The 18,413-nt window shown below is 38.3% G+C and overlaps 1 protein-coding gene across 1 annotated transcript in view; it reads left to right on the top strand.

Annotated features, from left to right (window-relative positions):
- Positions 1 to 387: 387 nt before the first annotated feature.
- Positions 388 to 18,413, top strand: part of SCAMP1 (secretory carrier membrane protein 1) — a 131,627-nt gene continuing 113,601 nt past the window's right edge. The window contains exon 1 of the mRNA XM_037801219.1: positions 388 to 583. Coding sequence (XP_037657147.1) covers positions 527 to 583 — 57 coding nt within the window. The 5' untranslated portion in view covers positions 388 to 526. The remainder of the gene's footprint in view (positions 584 to 18,413) is intronic.

Raw genomic sequence — 18,413 nt, forward strand, 5'->3', positions numbered from 1 at the left:
GCATGGTTAAACAGCGACTCCCTCCCCAGGTGTGCATTCTTCGCTCCGGGCTGCCTTTCCATCTGTGGGGTCAGTTTGCGTCCTTTTTTACCCAGAAAGTACCATCTCCTCACCAAGTCACATTAGGTCGTAGGGGGTCGATTTTAAATCGATGTCTATACAATCCAGTCTAGATAAACCCATCGCCTCCACAATACGCCGAATCTGAGCTAGGTTTCTGGGCCTCAGGACAAATCACCTCCGCTCTAATCTCCCGGCTCCCTCCCCCCATGATTCCCTAACGCGATCATCGCCAAACCTCGGAACTCTGATTCCAGGCCTGGAAGAACGGGACGGCTAACGCGAGCGGCGCTGCCCGCCGGGAGCCCGCCGCACCGGGCATGCTCAGTGGCGCGACCGGCTGGGTGGCCCCGCGAGCTGCACCCGGATCTGCTCCGCGGCGACGTGAGCGCGCAGGGGGGCGGCGTCCTCTCCTAGTCTCTCTCTCTACTTCTGGGTCGGGTGGGTGACACCGAGCAGGAGACAGATGTCGGATTTCGACAGTAACCCGTTTGCGGACCCGGATCTCAACAACCCCTTTAAGGTGAGCGTCGTCCCCAGTTTCTCGCTGCCACGACGCGTCGTTGTTTGTGAAAACAGACAAGTTCCTTTGCGCCCACTGTGCCCGCCCCTGGGCCCCCCTTAGCAGCCCAGAGAGGGGTTCCGGGTCGCCGCACCCCGTTTGGGGGTCGCGTCCAGGTGCTCGCGTCACTAGTTTGGGGGTGGAGTGGACCCCTCTGCCCTCACTCCCCATCTCCCAGTCCGGCCTCCCCTCCTCCGCGTGCCCAGCTGGGGAGGGTCGTGCGTCTGCCCTTAGTGGGCCCGCGCTGCACGAGGGATCCTGTCAGGCCTCGCGCGTCCCTCGGGATGGGGAGAGTGAGAACCTAAGAGTAGTGCAGTCGTCACCTGCCGGACAAGTGTAGCTGGCCGAGCCAGGGCGGGGGCCGGGAGGCGGCGGAGGTGGGGGCCCGCCTTCGGGTGGGGTTGTCATGGGGACTCGAGGCAGCGAAGGTGAACAGCTGCGCGGGGGTGATGGCAGAAGTGTGGAGGAGGAAAGAGGTGAGGGCACAGAGTACGCTGCAAAAAAATAGGGGGTGGGGTGGGGGCTGTGTTTTTATTTATTTTTGAAACTTGTGTTGCACCCAGATACCACCAGCGGCGCTGCCATTCCCCCCTCATTAGGCTGAGGTTGAGGTTACTGATTTCAAAGCAGTAGTTAAAAATAAATAAACGTATCTTGAAAACAATAGTGCACGTGGACGTCTTTCTACCTGCTCCCGTCAAGGTAAATGGTGGGATATTTTCAAAGCACCTACCTAGTGCGTCACCGATTCCCTGGACTGTAATGAGGATACCATTTCCTCTGTGAGCTTCTTTCCTTCTTGGAGTCGACCTTATCAACTCCACCTTCCGAAAGGCTTGCCACAGAAACGGGCAAGAAAGGCGGCTAAAACGTTCATCTTCGTTTAAATTAGTGCAATACCTAAATAAACTTTTTAAAAGTAGTGCGGATTTTTTAACGAGAGTGGCTGCACGTGTAATTGTTTCCAGCTGTTGGTTGAAGTCAGTTGTTTCTTAATCTTCCTTGGATAGTGCAATAGTAACATTAATTTGTGGTTACACAAGTGCCACTTCTGGCTTGTTGAGTTTACATCTCCTCTTTTTACTCCTGGTTTTCTCTCTTTATTAAGAATCCTGAAAGAGTTAAAATAGCCCTGTTCTGATTATTAGTCTGATAATTTCATGCCTATTATTCTAATGAAATGATCCTGGTTGTTAATGACAGCTTGATCACTCTGTAGAAAGGTGGAATAGATTCTGTTACTGTTCCATTGCCTCTAATGGCACTTAAGAAAATTCTACAAAACTGGTCTGGAACTTTCAGATTTTACAGATGGTATGGTTGCACTTTAAAGAGAATTTCTTCCCCCCGAATTTTTTCTTCTTTTAGTATTGTACACACTTCCATATTGTGGAAAACACTAATTTTAAAACATAGGTGTTCTAAAGAGACATTTCATAAATTGCCAAATGGAGTTATTGTAAAATATTTTAAAGGTAAAAAATTAAGAACTTGGTAGGTTCTCCTATTTCAGGAAATTCAATGTTGCTGTTGATTCAGCATCTGACAGTTTGACTGTTTTCCATTTGGTCACCCCATTTCATGGCTCATTTTGTGTAGCTGATTCTCGATTCTCTTGTTGGGGCAAGACGTTGTCTTCTTTGCTCAGACTGCTAATTTGTGACATCTGATGTTGCCATGACACTTTCCTCTTTTGACACTCATAGGGTTGCTGTAGTAATTCTGAACCCCAAAGTAGTTCTTAATACTCATTCTACATGGCATAAAAATTATAAATCTTTTCTGCTCTTTGTGAGGGGATGCACTAAGAGGACAATGATTATTCAAGTTTGTAAAATGCTTCAATGGCTGGATAATTTAGGTCTGAAGAAGACTTGGTTGTTACATGTATTTTTGTTTATGGTCTTCTGTTTTTGGTATTGTCTCAGCACTGTCAGTGTATTTGACTTTCTTTCCCCTTGTGTTCAGCTGCCTTCCCTCTTCCCAATGTAAAGCTTTACATCTACGGTATATTCTTTTTTCTCCTCTTTCGACTTTGGCTTTCTTCTATGTTGATGTGATATTTGAACTCACAGTCCGATCTTCTCTATGTAAATCCAAAAAGTTCCTAGACTCATGTTTGTGTTACCTTATGATCATCTTTCTTTTTGAATCTCTTTTTTTCAGTATTTGAAATATTTCGATATTTAAAAATGAGTATTTTCAAAATATATGATATTTCACATTTGGTAACATCCTGATTTCTTCTTCATTAAGTCCTATTTGGTGTTCACTTTTTTTTTGTTGTTCTTTAACATTTGTTTTCCTTCACTTTTATGTTAACGCTTTTCAAACATCTTCACTTAAGCCATCTCATTAAAATACTTTTTGCATGTAGTTTCTTTAGATAATATTATAGCAATGGTTTACTTGATTTTTTCAGCTGCTGTAATATTATTTGGGTGCGTTTCAGTTTCATTCATTTTTTGAGTACCTGCTTTATTCAAAGTGCTGGTAAATCCAGTGAGAATGGTTTTGTGGAATTTGAATGGTTTTAATTGTGCACTAAGAAACTTGAACTAACTTGAGATGTGTAGTAGTCCAAAAGAAAAATGGATTATTACTTAAAAGGAAGTTTCTGAGAATGGACTTTAATTACTATAATGTGTATTTTAAAGCTAGAGAGGAAAATATTTTCAGTCAATATGTATTTATTGAAAGATTGCTGTGTGCCCCTTGTTTTCTATTCAGTTGCTCATTTGTTTATTTATCCATTCAAAGATATTGAAGAAATATCTCTATCCTTAAGGATATTCATGTAACTTGGTAACAAACATGCTTGGAAAGTAAAATAAAAGAATAGTTCAATAACCAGCGAAGCCAATAATAAAAGCTCTTACAAGACAGTGTAAAAGAGTATGATTAAGTGCCAGAATGAATGCAGTTTGTTCATAGGAGGAAGAAATTAATAGGTGGTCAGAAAATCTTCGTGACTTTGAATACGCTTGTATGTATTAGTATGCTAATTGTTTGAATTAGAAAATTAATTATGGAAATAACATTTAAATTAACGTTATTTTTAAAATAGTAAGAGAGTCAGAATTTCAGAGCTGGGAACGGTAAATCTTAAGATGTATTCAGTCATTTCTCATTTTGTGGATGAAAAAAAAAGCTCAGAAAGGTTAACTTATTCATTGTTTTACATCCAAGTGTAGGTAGTACAGAATTGGCATTAGAATGTAGGTCTCTTGATTCCTAGTCCACTGTTGATGGCATTATGTATCCTCCTTGGTTGCATTTATGATACTGAAATTCTTATGTATTTGGAGCTTAAACTTGAGGCTGTTGTGGCAAGGCAGCAGAGGGTAGTGTTTGAAAGTTATGGCTCAAGAGTTAAAAAAGACCTGGATGAGACCTTGGAAAATTACTTAGCCTCTCTAAGGCTCAGTCTCTTATTCTGTAAAATATGATAATAAGCACCTTCTCCATAGGATTGTTAATAGGAATTAGTTGCAAATATATTTAGCATGTAGTAAGTGCTCAGGGTGTGGTGGCTTTAGTTATGTGTAATATTAGTATTAATAGTAATTCAAGAAATTGCATTTAATCATAGTTAACCAAAGTATTCTTAGCTTTTAATTTGGTGGCATCCACATTCCTTTTGAATCTTCTGGAATGCTAAGGAATAGCTGTTTGGATTTATGTGGACCTAATAGTAATTGTTTGGCAGGTCATGGTTGAGGAATCAAAGCCAAAAAGAAATGAATGGTTTGCCCTAGGTTACCCTGCTAGTTAGTGGCAAAACTGAGACGAGACCCAGTTGTCTGAATACTAGGGCTTTGTCAATATACTATATGTTCTCCCTAAAAAAAATAACTCTATTAAAAATGAGCACAATGTTCGCTTTGTCTTGGCCTCAAAAATTAATTGTACTCTATTTAAATAATCTTATAAAAATAGCCTTCAATTCAATTCAGCATTCTTGTTACGTTATTTTTCTCTGTTTTGGTCTTTTCACTGCCATGTTGACAATGTAATTGGAGTTGAAAATTACAAATTTTGTCTTTAAAAAGTCCACAATTCAAGAATGTTATCCATTTGGTTTTCATTTACAATAAGCTGATGTCACTCTTTTCATATCCATTTAAAATTTGATTCTAGAGATTGTGTAGCACTAGGAAAGGGTTTTGAGGATTACTTCTGTGACAGTCACATCTTGAAAACTTCATCCTTAAACATTAACCTGGAACAGTGATTGTGATTTATAGTCTGTTGTATTTTATGGTCATGTCAATTGTATGAACTCCCCCTCACTTTTCCTTACGTTGATATTTTTAAAAAGCATGTGTTGACCTGTTGATTATATTTCATCAAATTAAGATACCATCCATTAGTCTAGAGGTCACTCTGGTGGACATTCTTATGCACTGTATAGATAACACGTCTTAGGTTTTAATATATTGGAATAGCTAGAAGTAAATACCTGAAAGTACCAAACTCCAACCCAGCAGTCTGGACTCCTGAAGACAATTATATAATAATGTAGATTACAAGGGGTGACAGTGTGATTGTGAAGATCTTGTGGATCACACCCCCTTTATCTAGTGTATGGATGAGTCGAAAAATGGGAATAAAAACTAAAGGACAAATGGGGTGGGATGGGGGGGATGATTTGGGTGTTCTTTTTTCACTTATATTTTTTATTCTTGTTCTGGTTTTTTCTGATGTAAGGAAAATGTTCAGAGATAGATTGTGGTGATGAACGCATAACTATGTTATCATACTGTGGACAGTGGATTGTATACCATGGATGATTGTATGGTGTGTGAATGTATTTCAATAAAACTGAATTTAATAAAAAAAAAAGATATCATCCATTGTAAGATGCACCATTATTTTATTTACCATTGTCTCAGTTATTTATAGCTCTATAATAAACAATCCCAAAATGTAGTGGCTTAAAACAACATGTATTTGTCATGATTCTGTAATTTGATCTAGACTTAGCGAGGCTTCTTCTTATTATTATTCTTATTATTTTATTATTATTTTTAATGTTCTTGCCTGGAGTCATTCATGTAGCTTCATTCATCTGGCAGCTTGACTGGGGCTAGATGGTTTAAGATCCTCATTCAAGTGTATGGCAGTTATCTGTGACTGACAGTGGGGGCAGCAGTTGGTTCTTTTTCAAGTGGCCTTTTTACTGGGAACAGCCTAGACTTTGTATGTAGTAGCCGCAGTGTTCCGAGAGAACAAGAGCAGAAATACTAGGCTTCTTGAGTCACATGTTACTTCTGTTTGGTCAGACAAGCCATGGGGCCAGCGCAGATTAAAAAAGAAGTGGGAAAGATTAAACTTCACTTCACTTCATGTGGGGGTTGTGGAAAATTTGTGACCATTATCAATCCCCACAGTCTGCCCTTTTGACATTATTCTTTACATTCCTCCCCATGCAAAATACATTTACCCTCTCCCAAGATCTCCAAAAATCTTATCCATTGAGGCCTCAAGATTGGAGTCCATGATCTCACATTATATTCTTATACAGATGAGACTCCTTTGGTGCAGCCCTGCTTGATACAGATTCATGAATTGAAAAGATACAACCAGCATAAAATGGTGAGACAGATACCGACACTCATGTTCAAATAGGAGAGAAGTGGGAGACACCTGGCAGTCTCTGGTCCAGAGCAATTCTGAAATCCAGCCAGGCACATGTTGTCAGGGTTCCCTAATTTGGGGACAGTGAGTGTTCCTTGATTCTGTAGGGCCTAGTTCTAATACCTGGAAGTGATTCCCTGATCTGTTATTTTTTTTTGGGGGGGGGGGGAGGCTCCACCTGCTGAGATGTCCTTCATTTCCCCATCAGAAATGAGTCCTGAGTGCAGCTGAATTCCATTTCAGTCTACTTTTTACCCATTGATGGGAGTTCAGAAGCCCCTTCATTTTGAAATATCTTTGTTCCTTTTACTTCAGGATGTTAACAACTCTCTTAATTTCTTTTTAATCTGATTAAGGTTCACGGCATTCTACATCCACAGTTCTTTTAAGACAGTCCTTTCCACTTAGGATGGAATGACATGGTGCTATGGTTCAGCACCCTTAAGTATTTAGAAAACCTTTTGTCTAGGTTGAACATTTTCTGTGGTCAGTGGAAGATCTCAGGCACTTTCAACAGGAGGCTGTTAATGTGAGCAGGCTACCTCTCACATCTGTTACCTGACAAAACTAGTATTTGAATCCAGTTCTATTTTGGTCTCGTAACTTTAACAACAGTCATACTTGGGATGATGGTGATTGTGAAAAATTTTGAGAGCAAACTGTTCTTGTGCTTGTATTACCAAAAATGTTCAGAGCACATGTTCTAGTTTGCTAATGCTGCTGGAATGCAAAACACCAGAGATGGATTGGCTTTTATAAAAGGGGGTTTATTTGCTTACACAGTTACAGTCTTAAGGCCATCAAGTGTCCAAGGTAACACATGAGCAATTGGGTACCTTCACTGGAGGATGGCCAGTGGTGTCTGGAAAACCTAGCTGGGGAGGCACATGGCTGGCGTCTGCTCCAAAGTTCTGGTTTCAAAATGGCTTTCTCCCAGGACGTTCCTCTCTAGGCTGCAGTTCCTCAAAAATGTCACTCTTAGTTGCACTTGGGGTATTTGTCCTCTCTTAGCTTCTCTGGAGCAAGAGTCTGCTTTCAATGGCCGTCTTCAAACTGTCTCTCATCTGCAGCTCCTGTGCTTTCTTCAAAGTGTCCCTCTTGGCTGTAGCAGCTTGTTTCTTCTGTCTGATCTTATATACTGTGCCAGTAATTTAATTCAGACCCACCCAATGGGCGGGCCAACACCTCCATTCAAATTATCCAATCTGAGTCATCAGCCACAGCTGCGTGGGGCGCATCTCTACAGAAACACTCAAAAGAATTTCAATCTAATCAACATTGATAGGTCCGCCCATGCAAGATTACATCAAAGGTAATGGCGTTTGGGGGACACAGTATATACAAACCAGCGTAGCACAGTTATATTTAGTAGGGCTGAATGCAGATCTAGGTAATTTATTGACTGTTTTCTTAATATGAACCACTAGTGTGATATAGTTGCTTAAAAATATATATTGAATGAATGAAATTAGTGGCCAGTTCTTAAAAGTTAATAATTCTACAATACTCTGTTCTGGTCATATCATGTGGGACTACTGTTCTTGATTCCAAGGGCATTTTTGAAGAGTAGTCTGAACAAGATAGGATGTGCTCAAAGAAGGGAGTTAGAATAGTCGTGAGCCTAGAAGTAAGTCCTAGGAAGAATAATTTAAATTACTCAATGGATTTAGTCTACAGAATGCAAAAAGGAAACACAAGACTTGCCACCCGATACTTAATAGAGTTTGTAGTCTTAGTTGGTTGAATAAATAAACATGTTCTTTGTTGCTTCAGAAGAAAAAAAAGAATCTAAGGTTAATTGGCAGAGAATACATGAAGGTAGATTTTGTCCTGACAAAGTTTTTTTTATCTAGGTCAGTCTGACCATGCTATTGGTAGGGAGTATCCCTAGCACTTGAAGGAATTCAAGCAGAAGTTGGATGATCTATCAGGGTGCTAAGGTAGAGATTTGTGTGTCTCTTTTTTTCACTTTGGGGCTCTATAATTGTTACATTTTTGTGCTATGTGAACCTCTTTGTGGATGCAAAAATTATCTCATGCTTTAATTTATTGGATATTGGAATTGAATCTGATCATCTCAAAGAGGAAGCTTTATGTTCTAGGGTCTGCCATGCTGAGCCTCAGCTTCTACAGAGAGAGCAGCTCTAAGTGGTTGCTTACACATAGGTGTTAATGTTTTCTATTGTGTGACTTTTGCTACCCTAGTCTAAGCTCACTGGAACTGACCAAAGATACCTGGCCTAAGGGAAGTCAGTCTCAGAGCTGAACAGCAGCATATAAGATGACTTGGTCCAAAAATTCTGTTCCAACAGGAGCAATGATGTCTAACTGAGCTATCTTTCTCAGGCACATAACCAGAAAGCACAGAGAAAAATTTGTCAGGTAATTGGTAGTAGAAGTACATGGGAATACACATATAAGGAAGGAGCTGAGCTATCTCAATGGTGAAACATTGGAAAAGAAATCATCTGACCAGGGCAATGGGGGCCATTTGCTAGAATTCCTGCCCTCTTTAGAGACGCTATTGAGCTATCAGAGATAATGCCATGCCTTAAAGAATTCCAGTCTCTTTGAAGTCTGACATCCTTCTTTCTGCATTTATTTTTAAAAATACATGCCCCTCCTCCCCCACAAATACCCCTTTTGCAACATTTGAGGTTACCAGAGTGAGTCTGTGTCTTTCATCCAAAATTACCAAATATTAAATGGAAAATAACATTTTCTTACCAAAACCATGGAAGAATTAAACCGTATCCAGAGCTACAGTTTGTTGCTAACATGGAGTAACGCAAATCCCAAATCCGAACATTATAAAATGTTTTTGATTCACAAGGGGGAATTTTGCAACTTCCTATAGATGTGGGAAATAAAAGATGACCTGGAAGTTAATTGGATTTGACCTTATAACAAGTCCCCTTACCACTTGTATTCTGTATCATTTGTCTCTCCTTGGGCAGCCTTTACTGTCCTAGAGCTTCTGACTCTCATGTATTGACCAGTGTTGGAGCCCCTGCTCCCCTGCTCCCTGCAAGACCTTGTAGACTCACCCCCCAGGGAACAATCTAGTAATTGCTTTCTTCCTTGGATTTGGCTTTGGGTGCTTTTGAGAATTATTAATGTCAACTAGGTAGGTTTGTAATGGACAAGAATGCAGTTTCCTGTTAAAAATGGAATGCAGTTGTATAAAGAAAAATTGAATGCAATTTTTTCTGATTCTTGGCTGGCAATTTTTTTTTCTTTTAGCACTTTGAATATGTCATCCCACTGCCTATTTTTCTCTGTGGTTTCTGATGAGAAATTGGCAGGTAATCTTATCAAGTTTCCCTTGTATGTGACATGTTGCTTCTCCCTTGTGGCTTTCAGAATTCTCTCTTTATCTTTGATTATAGTATGTTGATTATAGTATGTCATGGTGTGGATATATTTGTGTTTATCCTGTTTGGAGTTCATTGAGCATCTTGGATGTGTAGGTTTGTGTCTTCCATTAAATTTGGGAAAATTTTAACCATTATTTCTTTGAATATTCTCTTTGTCCCTTTTTCTCTTTTTTCTCCTTCTGGGGCTCCCACAGTGTATATATTGGTACACCTGATCATGTCCTACAGGTTCCTCAGGCACTAGTCACTTTTCTTCATTCTTTTTTCTTTTGGCTTCTCAGACTGAATGATTTCAGTTGTCTTATCTTCAGGTGCATTGATTTCTTTCTGCATCTTGCCTTGGGCATGTAGTGTGTGGCCCTAGGAATTCCCTCATTTACACATATTTGAATGTTCTCATTGCCCTAGGAAATGCTGTGTCTTCATGGTCCCAGGTACTGCATTCCTGGGCACTGCTCTGTACGTCCCATAGCAGCCTCTTCTTTGACCCAGACAGCTTTGATTTGACTCTTCTCCTACGTAATTCCATAGAGGAGAGCTCTGTGAGCTGTTGCTATGTGTAGGACAAGTTCTGGGAGGGCAAGCCTATGATGAGTGTCCTGGTTCAGTTCTTCAGGCTGCCACAAGACAGATTGGCACAGACATATATGTTCCTGGTATATGCATGAGAATTACTCTGCTCGTTCTGGAACCAGGACCAGGGACTCCCATTGGGAGTGCAGGCTGGCTACCCACCCAACAGGTGAGGGGATGAAGAGCAGCCAGCCAGGGCACCACGAGATCCTACTGTGTACTGTTTTAAGTTGCTTTTTTTCTTGATTTGGCATTTGCTCTCTTACTGTAATACTTTAACTGTTTTCTGGAGCTTTGGGAAAGATGTTTCTGCTAGTTACACTTGTTGTTCAAAGCTTCTGTGGGGGAATGGAGCCTTGGAGCATCAGTAATCTCCACCATTTCCATTGGGGCAGGGCAGCATGCCTAATTTTTGATACCTAAGGAAATCAGATGATTAAATAATCACTAAATTTTAGTGACTTGCTTACAAATAAGTGGCATATTGTAAAATGCAAATTAATGTTCCCAAGCCCAAAAGAAGTCTAATAAATGCTTTTTCCAATGGGTTTTTAAATTTTTTAATGGAAGTGTTTATATTTGAATCTCGGGATCTTAGCCACCGTTTAGAGCACAGTTTATAAGAAAATGTTCTATGACTGTACATATTGCAGGTAAACATTTCTCTGTTCTTAGCCTGGTATTCGGGATATTAGAGGAAGGAATAAATAAAGCTTGTAGGGGGTTGTCTTCCACTAGCAGAGGGGAGTAGGTAAGAGGGTGGATTCTGGAACCAGGCTGCTTGGATTTGCTGTTTGCTTTACTATCTCTTTGATAGGTGATCTTAGACAAATTGCTTTGTTTCTCTGCCTTCAGTATTTATTTGTTGGTTCTTTTATATTTCTTATTGTTCCAGCTTTTTCTCTTTTGAATCAAGACAAGGATGAGAAGCTCTTAAAATAACAGATAAAGAAAATAAATAATAGTGCAAGATTATATTTGGTTGCAACATGTGATTATTCCTCTACTTTATTTCATCCTTAAATTGCCTGTATTTTCTAAGGCAGATTCTAATTTTTATTAACTTTTAAATTTTTTGGTGTTAACAGAAATAGTGACAAAAACATAGCTTACAAATTACTGGTTGCCTTACAAAGCTTAGGGTTTTTATAAACTATTATATATCAGAACTTGAACTGAGAGTAATAGTCTGGATAGCTCATTTTATTTTTATGACAAATTACCCATGAGGTAGGTTTCATTTAAATGTTAGAGAGCTGTGAACTTGTTTTTTTTAACGTTGGTGAATTCTGAAAAGGACATCTAGTGTTCACTTACATATTTGGGTCTCAATAGTTTTTAAATTTGTAATTACTTTTTCAAGTCTTGGGAAGATAGCAGGAGATGAATCCCCAGTCTCACAACTGGAACTCTCATTTTTTTCCCCAAAGGTATGCTGTTGTAGAGAATGCTTGTATTTGGTGGTACTATGCTTTTAAGTACTGGCTTGAGGAATTTAACCACCATTTAGAATTTGGTTCATAAGACAATATTCTATGAATTATACATTTACTTTTGTGTGGGAAAAACTACATTTAAAATGCCTACAATATGATCAAATACTAAGACCTTTTAAAATCTGTTCACAGATCTTTGCTTGCCTCATTTAGTAGTAATAGTTCTGATATTTCAATATTTAATTATTAAAGAACGATGACAGAGAATCAGTTAATCTTGTTGGAGAACTTTGTGCAAAAAAATAAAAACAAACTTCTTTGTGCAAAAATCTCTTGACTGTTTACTTAAAAGAAGGGAAATTTATGTGGGAGGGACCTGTTGTTTTTTCCTACTTCTAAGATACTAGTTCAGTGACTCAATCTTTAGTGGTCAGAGGTGATTTGACTGATGGGTCAGTTGAACACAGATGTGACCAAATATTTTCCTGTTGTGCCTGATCAATCTGTTTCTACTTTTGATGCCTGTAGACTTATATTGGGACGTATAGCTCTATTAGCAACTGTTTTTCCAATTTCAGAAATTTTGGGGATTTAGTACAATAGGATGCTAAATAAAGTTTCTGACTTTGAGGATTCAAACTCTGGTGTCAATGTAATCCTTGATCATTTCTATTTATTTTAATGAGGAGCTTTAGTGATTTGGTATTTTAGATTTTGAAGACTTGTTGAGTGATAGCTGATTGGCAATATTTCTCCCAAAAAATGTTACATTTGTTTTCTTTATGAGCAGCTGTATTGAGATACAAGGCACATGTCATATACTTCACTCATTTAAAGGGTACAATTCAGTGGTTTTAGTATATTCATAGAATTGTGCAACTATTACTACAGTCAATTTTAGAACATTTTCATCGTCTCAAAAATAAACCCCATACCATTTAGCATTCAGGCCTCATTTTCCCCCAACTGCTCCAGCAATAGGTGGTCTCTAATTTACATTCTGGACATTTCTTATCAATAGTATCATATAATATGTAAAGTTTTATGGTTGACTTCTTTCAACTTAAAATATATTCATGGTCCATCCATGTTGTAGCATGTTTTAGTACTTTCATTTATTTTGATTGCTGAAAATACCCCATTATATGGATATATCACATTTTAGTTATTAATTTATCAGTTGATGTACATTTGGGTTGTTTCTACTATTTGGCTATTTAAATAATGCTGCTATGACTGTTTGAGTATAAATTTTTGCGTGGACATATGCCTTCATTTCTTTTCGATATAGGAATAGAATTGTTTGGTCATATATCTCTTTTCTAAAGCAGCTGCACCATTTTAGATTCCCACTAGCAGGGGATGAGGGTTCCATTTTTTCCACAATTTTGCCAACACTTTTCTGTTGTTTTCATTCTAGCCATTCTAGAGAGTGTGAAGTGCTCAATGCTTGTGGGATTAACTTGCATTTCCCTGATGATATTGAACATCTTTTGTGTGCTTATTGGCCATTTGTATATATTTTTTGAGAAATGTCTATTCAAATATTTTTCCCATTTTTAAACTGTGTTGTCTTTTAATTATTGAGTTGTAAGCGTTCTTTATATTTCTAGATATAATTCACTTACCATATAAATGATTTGTAAAAATTGTCTCCCTTTCTGTGGGTTGTCTTTTTACTTTCTTGATGATCTTGTTTGCAGCACAAAAGTTTTTAATTTTGATGAAATCAAGTTGAGCTATTTTTTTTCTTTTATTGCTCATGCTTTTTGTGCTGTATCTAAGAAACCATTGTCTAATCTGATATCATCAGACTTATGCCTATGTTTTCTTCTAAGAGTTTTTACATTTAGCTGTTACATTTGGAGCTTTGATTCATGTTGAGTTAAGTTTTGTATATGGTGTGAGGTACTGGTTGTCTACTTAAGGTTACTTCATTTTTGTAATCTTTCTTAAGGGTTTACTACAGATATAAGAAATTGTGACCCTATCTAAATGTTTAGTGCCTTCTTTGCCCCATAGATTGCTTTGAGAAGTAATTTGTTTTTTGGCACTGCTTTATCTTTATCTAAAGATAAAGCAGTCTTCATGTATCTCAAAACTAGTGCTACATAATAGGAGATGAAATTTGAAATTGCAGGACTCCTTTATGTCAGTGACATCTCGTAACCATTTGCCATTGGACCATCTTTTCTGCCAGTTGACTGTCTAATTTCTGCTGTTTTGGTCAGATGATTAATGTGACTTTGAGTGGCTCCAGTGGCATGATTTGAAACATAAGCATAGTCTTTTCTCATCTTTATCAACCATAATACTTGGGGAGTTTGTCAATTTAATATGGTCTTTACAGTTATTTAAGATTTTGTGTAATTGTTGTGATGGCAGTGGGGGTTAAAGGAGACCACACTCAGTTGTCTCCAAGAGATTGTTACCCTTGAAGATGGAACAAGGGTAGGTTATTTATTTGGGACTCCTAAAGTGAGTCAGACACTGAATTAGTCACTAGGGATACAAAATGAAGAAGAGAAAAATAAGATTCTAATGTTGAAGAAGTCACACTTTTTTTGGGAGACAGAATATGTGGTAAATGCTTTGATGCTGTGCCAGTTTGGATGTATTATGTCCCCCAAAATGCCATTATCTTTGATGCAGTCTTGTGTGGGCAGATGTATTAGTGTTGATTAGATTGTAATTCTTTGATTGAGTGTTTCCATGAAGATGTGAAAACCCACCCAACTGTAGGTGATAACTCTGATTAGATAATTTCCATGGAGGCGTGGCCCTTGATTAGTTCATTGGAGCCCTATAAAAGCTCAGACAGAAGGAGCGAGCTTGATATAGCCAAGAGGGATGCTTTGAAGACTGCACAGGAGCTGAGAGAGGAACATCCTGAGAGAAAGCCATTTTGAAACCAGAACTCTAGAACAGACGCCAGCCACATGCCTTCCCAGCTAACAGAGGTTTTCCAGATGCCATTGGCCATCCTCCAGTGAAGGTACCTGATTGTTGATGACTTACCTTGGACATTTTATGGCCTTAAGACTAACTTTGTAACCAAATAAACCCCCTTTACAAAAGCCAATCCATTTCTGGTGTTTTTCGAAAAGGCAGCATTAGCAAACTGGAACAGATGCTAAAGAAAAAGTATCATGTTTTTCGGATTGCAGGGGAAATTTTTCTGAGAAGGTGATGCCTGCGTTTAGTCTTGAAGTATGAAGAATTAGTCAGTATTGTGGCCTGAGTTCCTCTAAATGCAGAATCTGAGGCAGAAGGCTTACATGTTATAGTTCACACCGCTCACTTTGTAGATGGGGAAATTCAGACCTGAGGTTGATTTTTCTAAGTTTACTCAGGAAACAAACCTGGATTAGAACTGTTCCAGGGAATGGCTTCAGTAATGTTAATGCGAATGGTTTCTTTTTTTTGTTTTTTTGGTGTATAATCCTTTTATTTATTTATTTATTTATTTTTATTTTTTTATCTTCATTTTATTGAGATATATTCACATACCATGCAGTCATACAAAACAAATCATACATTTGATTGTTCACAGTACCATTACATAGTTGTACATTCATCACCTAAATCAATCCTTGACACCTTCATTAGCACACACACAAAAAAACAAGAATAATAATTAAAGTGAAAAAGAGCAATTGAAGTGAAAAAGAACACTGACTACCTTTGTCTGTTTGTTTGTTTGTTTCCTTCCCCTATTTTTCTACTCATCCATCCGTAAACTAGACAAAGTGGAGTGTGGTCTTTATGGCTTTCCCAATCCCATTGTCACCCCTCATAAGCTCCATTTTTATACAATTGTCTTTGAGATTCATGGGTTCTGGGTTGTAGTTTGATAGTTTCAGGTATCCACCACCAGCTACCCCAATTCTTTAGAACCTAAAAAGGGTTGTCTAAATTGTGCGTAAGAGTGCCCACCAGAGTGACCTCTCGGCGCCTTTTGGAATCTCTCTGCCGCTGAAGCTTACTTCATTTCCTTTCACATCCCCCTTTTGGTCAAGAAGATGTTCTCCGTCCCACGATGCCAGGTCTACATTCCTCCCCGGGAGTCATATTCCATGTTGCCAGGGAGATTCACTCCCCTGGGTGTCTGATCCCACGTAGGGGGGAGGGCAGTGATTTCACCTTTCAAGTTGGCTTAGCTAGAGAGAGAGGGCCACATCTGAGCAACAAAGAGGTAATCAGGAGGAGGCTCCTAGGCACAATTATAGGGAGGAGGCCTAGCCTCTCCTTTACAGCAACCATCTTCCTAAGGGTAAAACCTATGGTAGACAGCTCAACCCATCAAACCACCAGTCCCCTGTGTCTGTGGTCATGTTAGCAACCATCGAGGTGCGGTAGGCCAATACCCCTGCAGCGAATGGTTTCTTATAGCAAACTGCTAATAGTGCTCAATTTCCTTTTGGTCATAAGTTAAGAAACTAGAATTGCTAGCTTTCTATATTATTCAAGTTCCTTACATAGATCATTAATTATCTGGAGAAAATTTTCATCAAATTTTATTCACATTACATGTTTTGTTTCCAAAGAATTCTTCCTCTAGAATATAGAGCATACTTGATGATGGATTTTTTTTGTGTGTGTGGCACATAATGCTAGTGTTAATATAGTCAAATAATGCAAATTAAGATGGTTTGTTTACTTGAAAGGTACACTGTATTTCAAATGACTGCTTCTGAGGTAAATCTACTTGGGTATTATTGCTTCATTATGTTTCTAATTTGTTTTCCTAATGTGGAATTAAACAGTTAAGAACTCATTTGGGTCCGTAAAAATTAGTTTATGATTCTCTTTTAGGTTTGCGTAAGATTGTCATGGCTCTTGCCATTTATAGGAATGTTTCAGAGTCAAGATTTATCAAATAATTCCTATTATTAAGTATTTCGTAGAATGATTTATAAAAGTTGTGATAAATGCATGTTGTTTTAAAGTCTTGCTGAGATTTGTAATGGCTTCTCTTAGTTCCTTTCTTTTTTTTTCCTTGATGATTGGGGTATTTACAAACTGCAGTGCTATTCCTGATAAGTGAAATTTTTGGTGTTTATTAAACTCAGATTTTATAAGCTCTGAAAAGTATAGAATAGGAAAATAATTTAGCTCTTTGAAGGCAGAGCCTTTCATGGCCCCTGGCTTGGGGCTTTCTTGTTGAATCAAGTTGCCTAGCATAGTATATGCCATTGGTTGGATTAGCAGAGCTGCTGAGAATATTTGTATTAAGTTTTGTGGAGCAGTATGTTTAATTTAGCCCTTTTCTTTTGAGGAAATATTGTTTTGAACATAATTTTGTTTTATTTTTCTCTAACAACTTGGTCTTTGGAATCAGGTCTAGATTTGCATCCTGACCATGTCACTTATAAGCTGTATGACTTTGGATACATTATTTAAACATCTATGAGCCAGTCTTCTGAGCTGTGAAAGAAAGGATATAGATTCTAAGTCACGGGGCTCTTCTGAGGATTACACAAGATAATTAAAGGGTCTAGCATTGTGCAAAACTGGATCAGTTCTCTCTTTGAGTCTGTCCTTGCTTTATCCTTCAATTTCCCATAGACTTCTGTTTTAGTTTTCTGGCTGCCAAAGCAAATACCACACAATGCTTGGCTTAAATAATGAAACTTTATTTGTGCATGGTTTTGAGGCCAGAAATCCAAATCAAGTCCTCATCAAGTAGTACTTTTCTTCCGGAATATTGGTATTCTGGGTCTGGCTGCCAGTGATCCTTGGTCCTTGGCTCCTCTGTCACATGGCAATGCACATGGCGGCATCTCTGGTTCCATTGACTTTCAGCTTCTTGCTGCTCTCTCGTCCTCTGAATTTCATTCTGCTTCTAAAGGACTCCAGCAATAGGATTAAGACCCATCCTGATTGAGTTGGGCTACACCTTAACTGATGTAACCTCACCAAAAGGTCCTGCTTAGAATGGGTTCATACCCACAGGAATGGGTTAAGTTTAAGAACATGTTTTTCTGGGGAACATAGCTCCAAACCACCACAGCTTACTTGATATAATTGTAAGTAAAATGCAGTTTATTCTAAATGCTTGTCTTAATACATTCAAAATATTGTCTTATAGTATTATGAAAAACTGTGTGGAAGGTGACAATGAAACTCTGCTACTATATTATATAAAAATATTGGATTGGGAAACTTCTGGTCTGGTCTTACAATCTTTTGTAATTTTGAAAAACTTAGAGAAAATTTAGCTTTAAGTCTGAGTTTGTTGTTTTCCTTTTTGCTAACATGATTGAATTTGCCCACATGGATGAAAGTGAAATTATGGTATAAGCCAGTCTTAAATAAGTTGTAATGCCTAGATCAGCGCCATCCAATAAAAATAGAATGTGACCCACATATATAAAGTAAAGTTTTCTAGTAGCCATGTTAGGGGAAAAAAAAGAAAAAGAAAAAGGCAGGTGAGATTAATTTAGTAATATATTTTATTTAACTCCATTTATTAAAAATTATTTCAGCTTGTCATCATAGAAAATTATTATTGAGATATTTTAGTTTTTGGTAAATTTTTGAAATTGAAAATCTGGTGTGTGTGTGTGATAATTTCAGCACTTCTCAGTTCGAACTAGTTACATTTCAAGTGCTTCATGTGACTGTGGCCACACCATATTACACAACACAGGTCTAGATGAATAAAATGTTTCATCACCACAAGTAGGTTGCTTTAACAGTACAAGTTGTGGGTGATAAAATAATGTCTGTAGTTATCGCCAGTCTAAAGTTTGTCTTCATTCT

The sequence above is a fragment of the Choloepus didactylus genome, chromosome 13, assembly GCF_015220235.1.
Source record: "Choloepus didactylus isolate mChoDid1 chromosome 13, mChoDid1.pri, whole genome shotgun sequence".
NCBI lineage: Eukaryota > Metazoa > Chordata > Mammalia > Pilosa > Megalonychidae > Choloepus > Choloepus didactylus.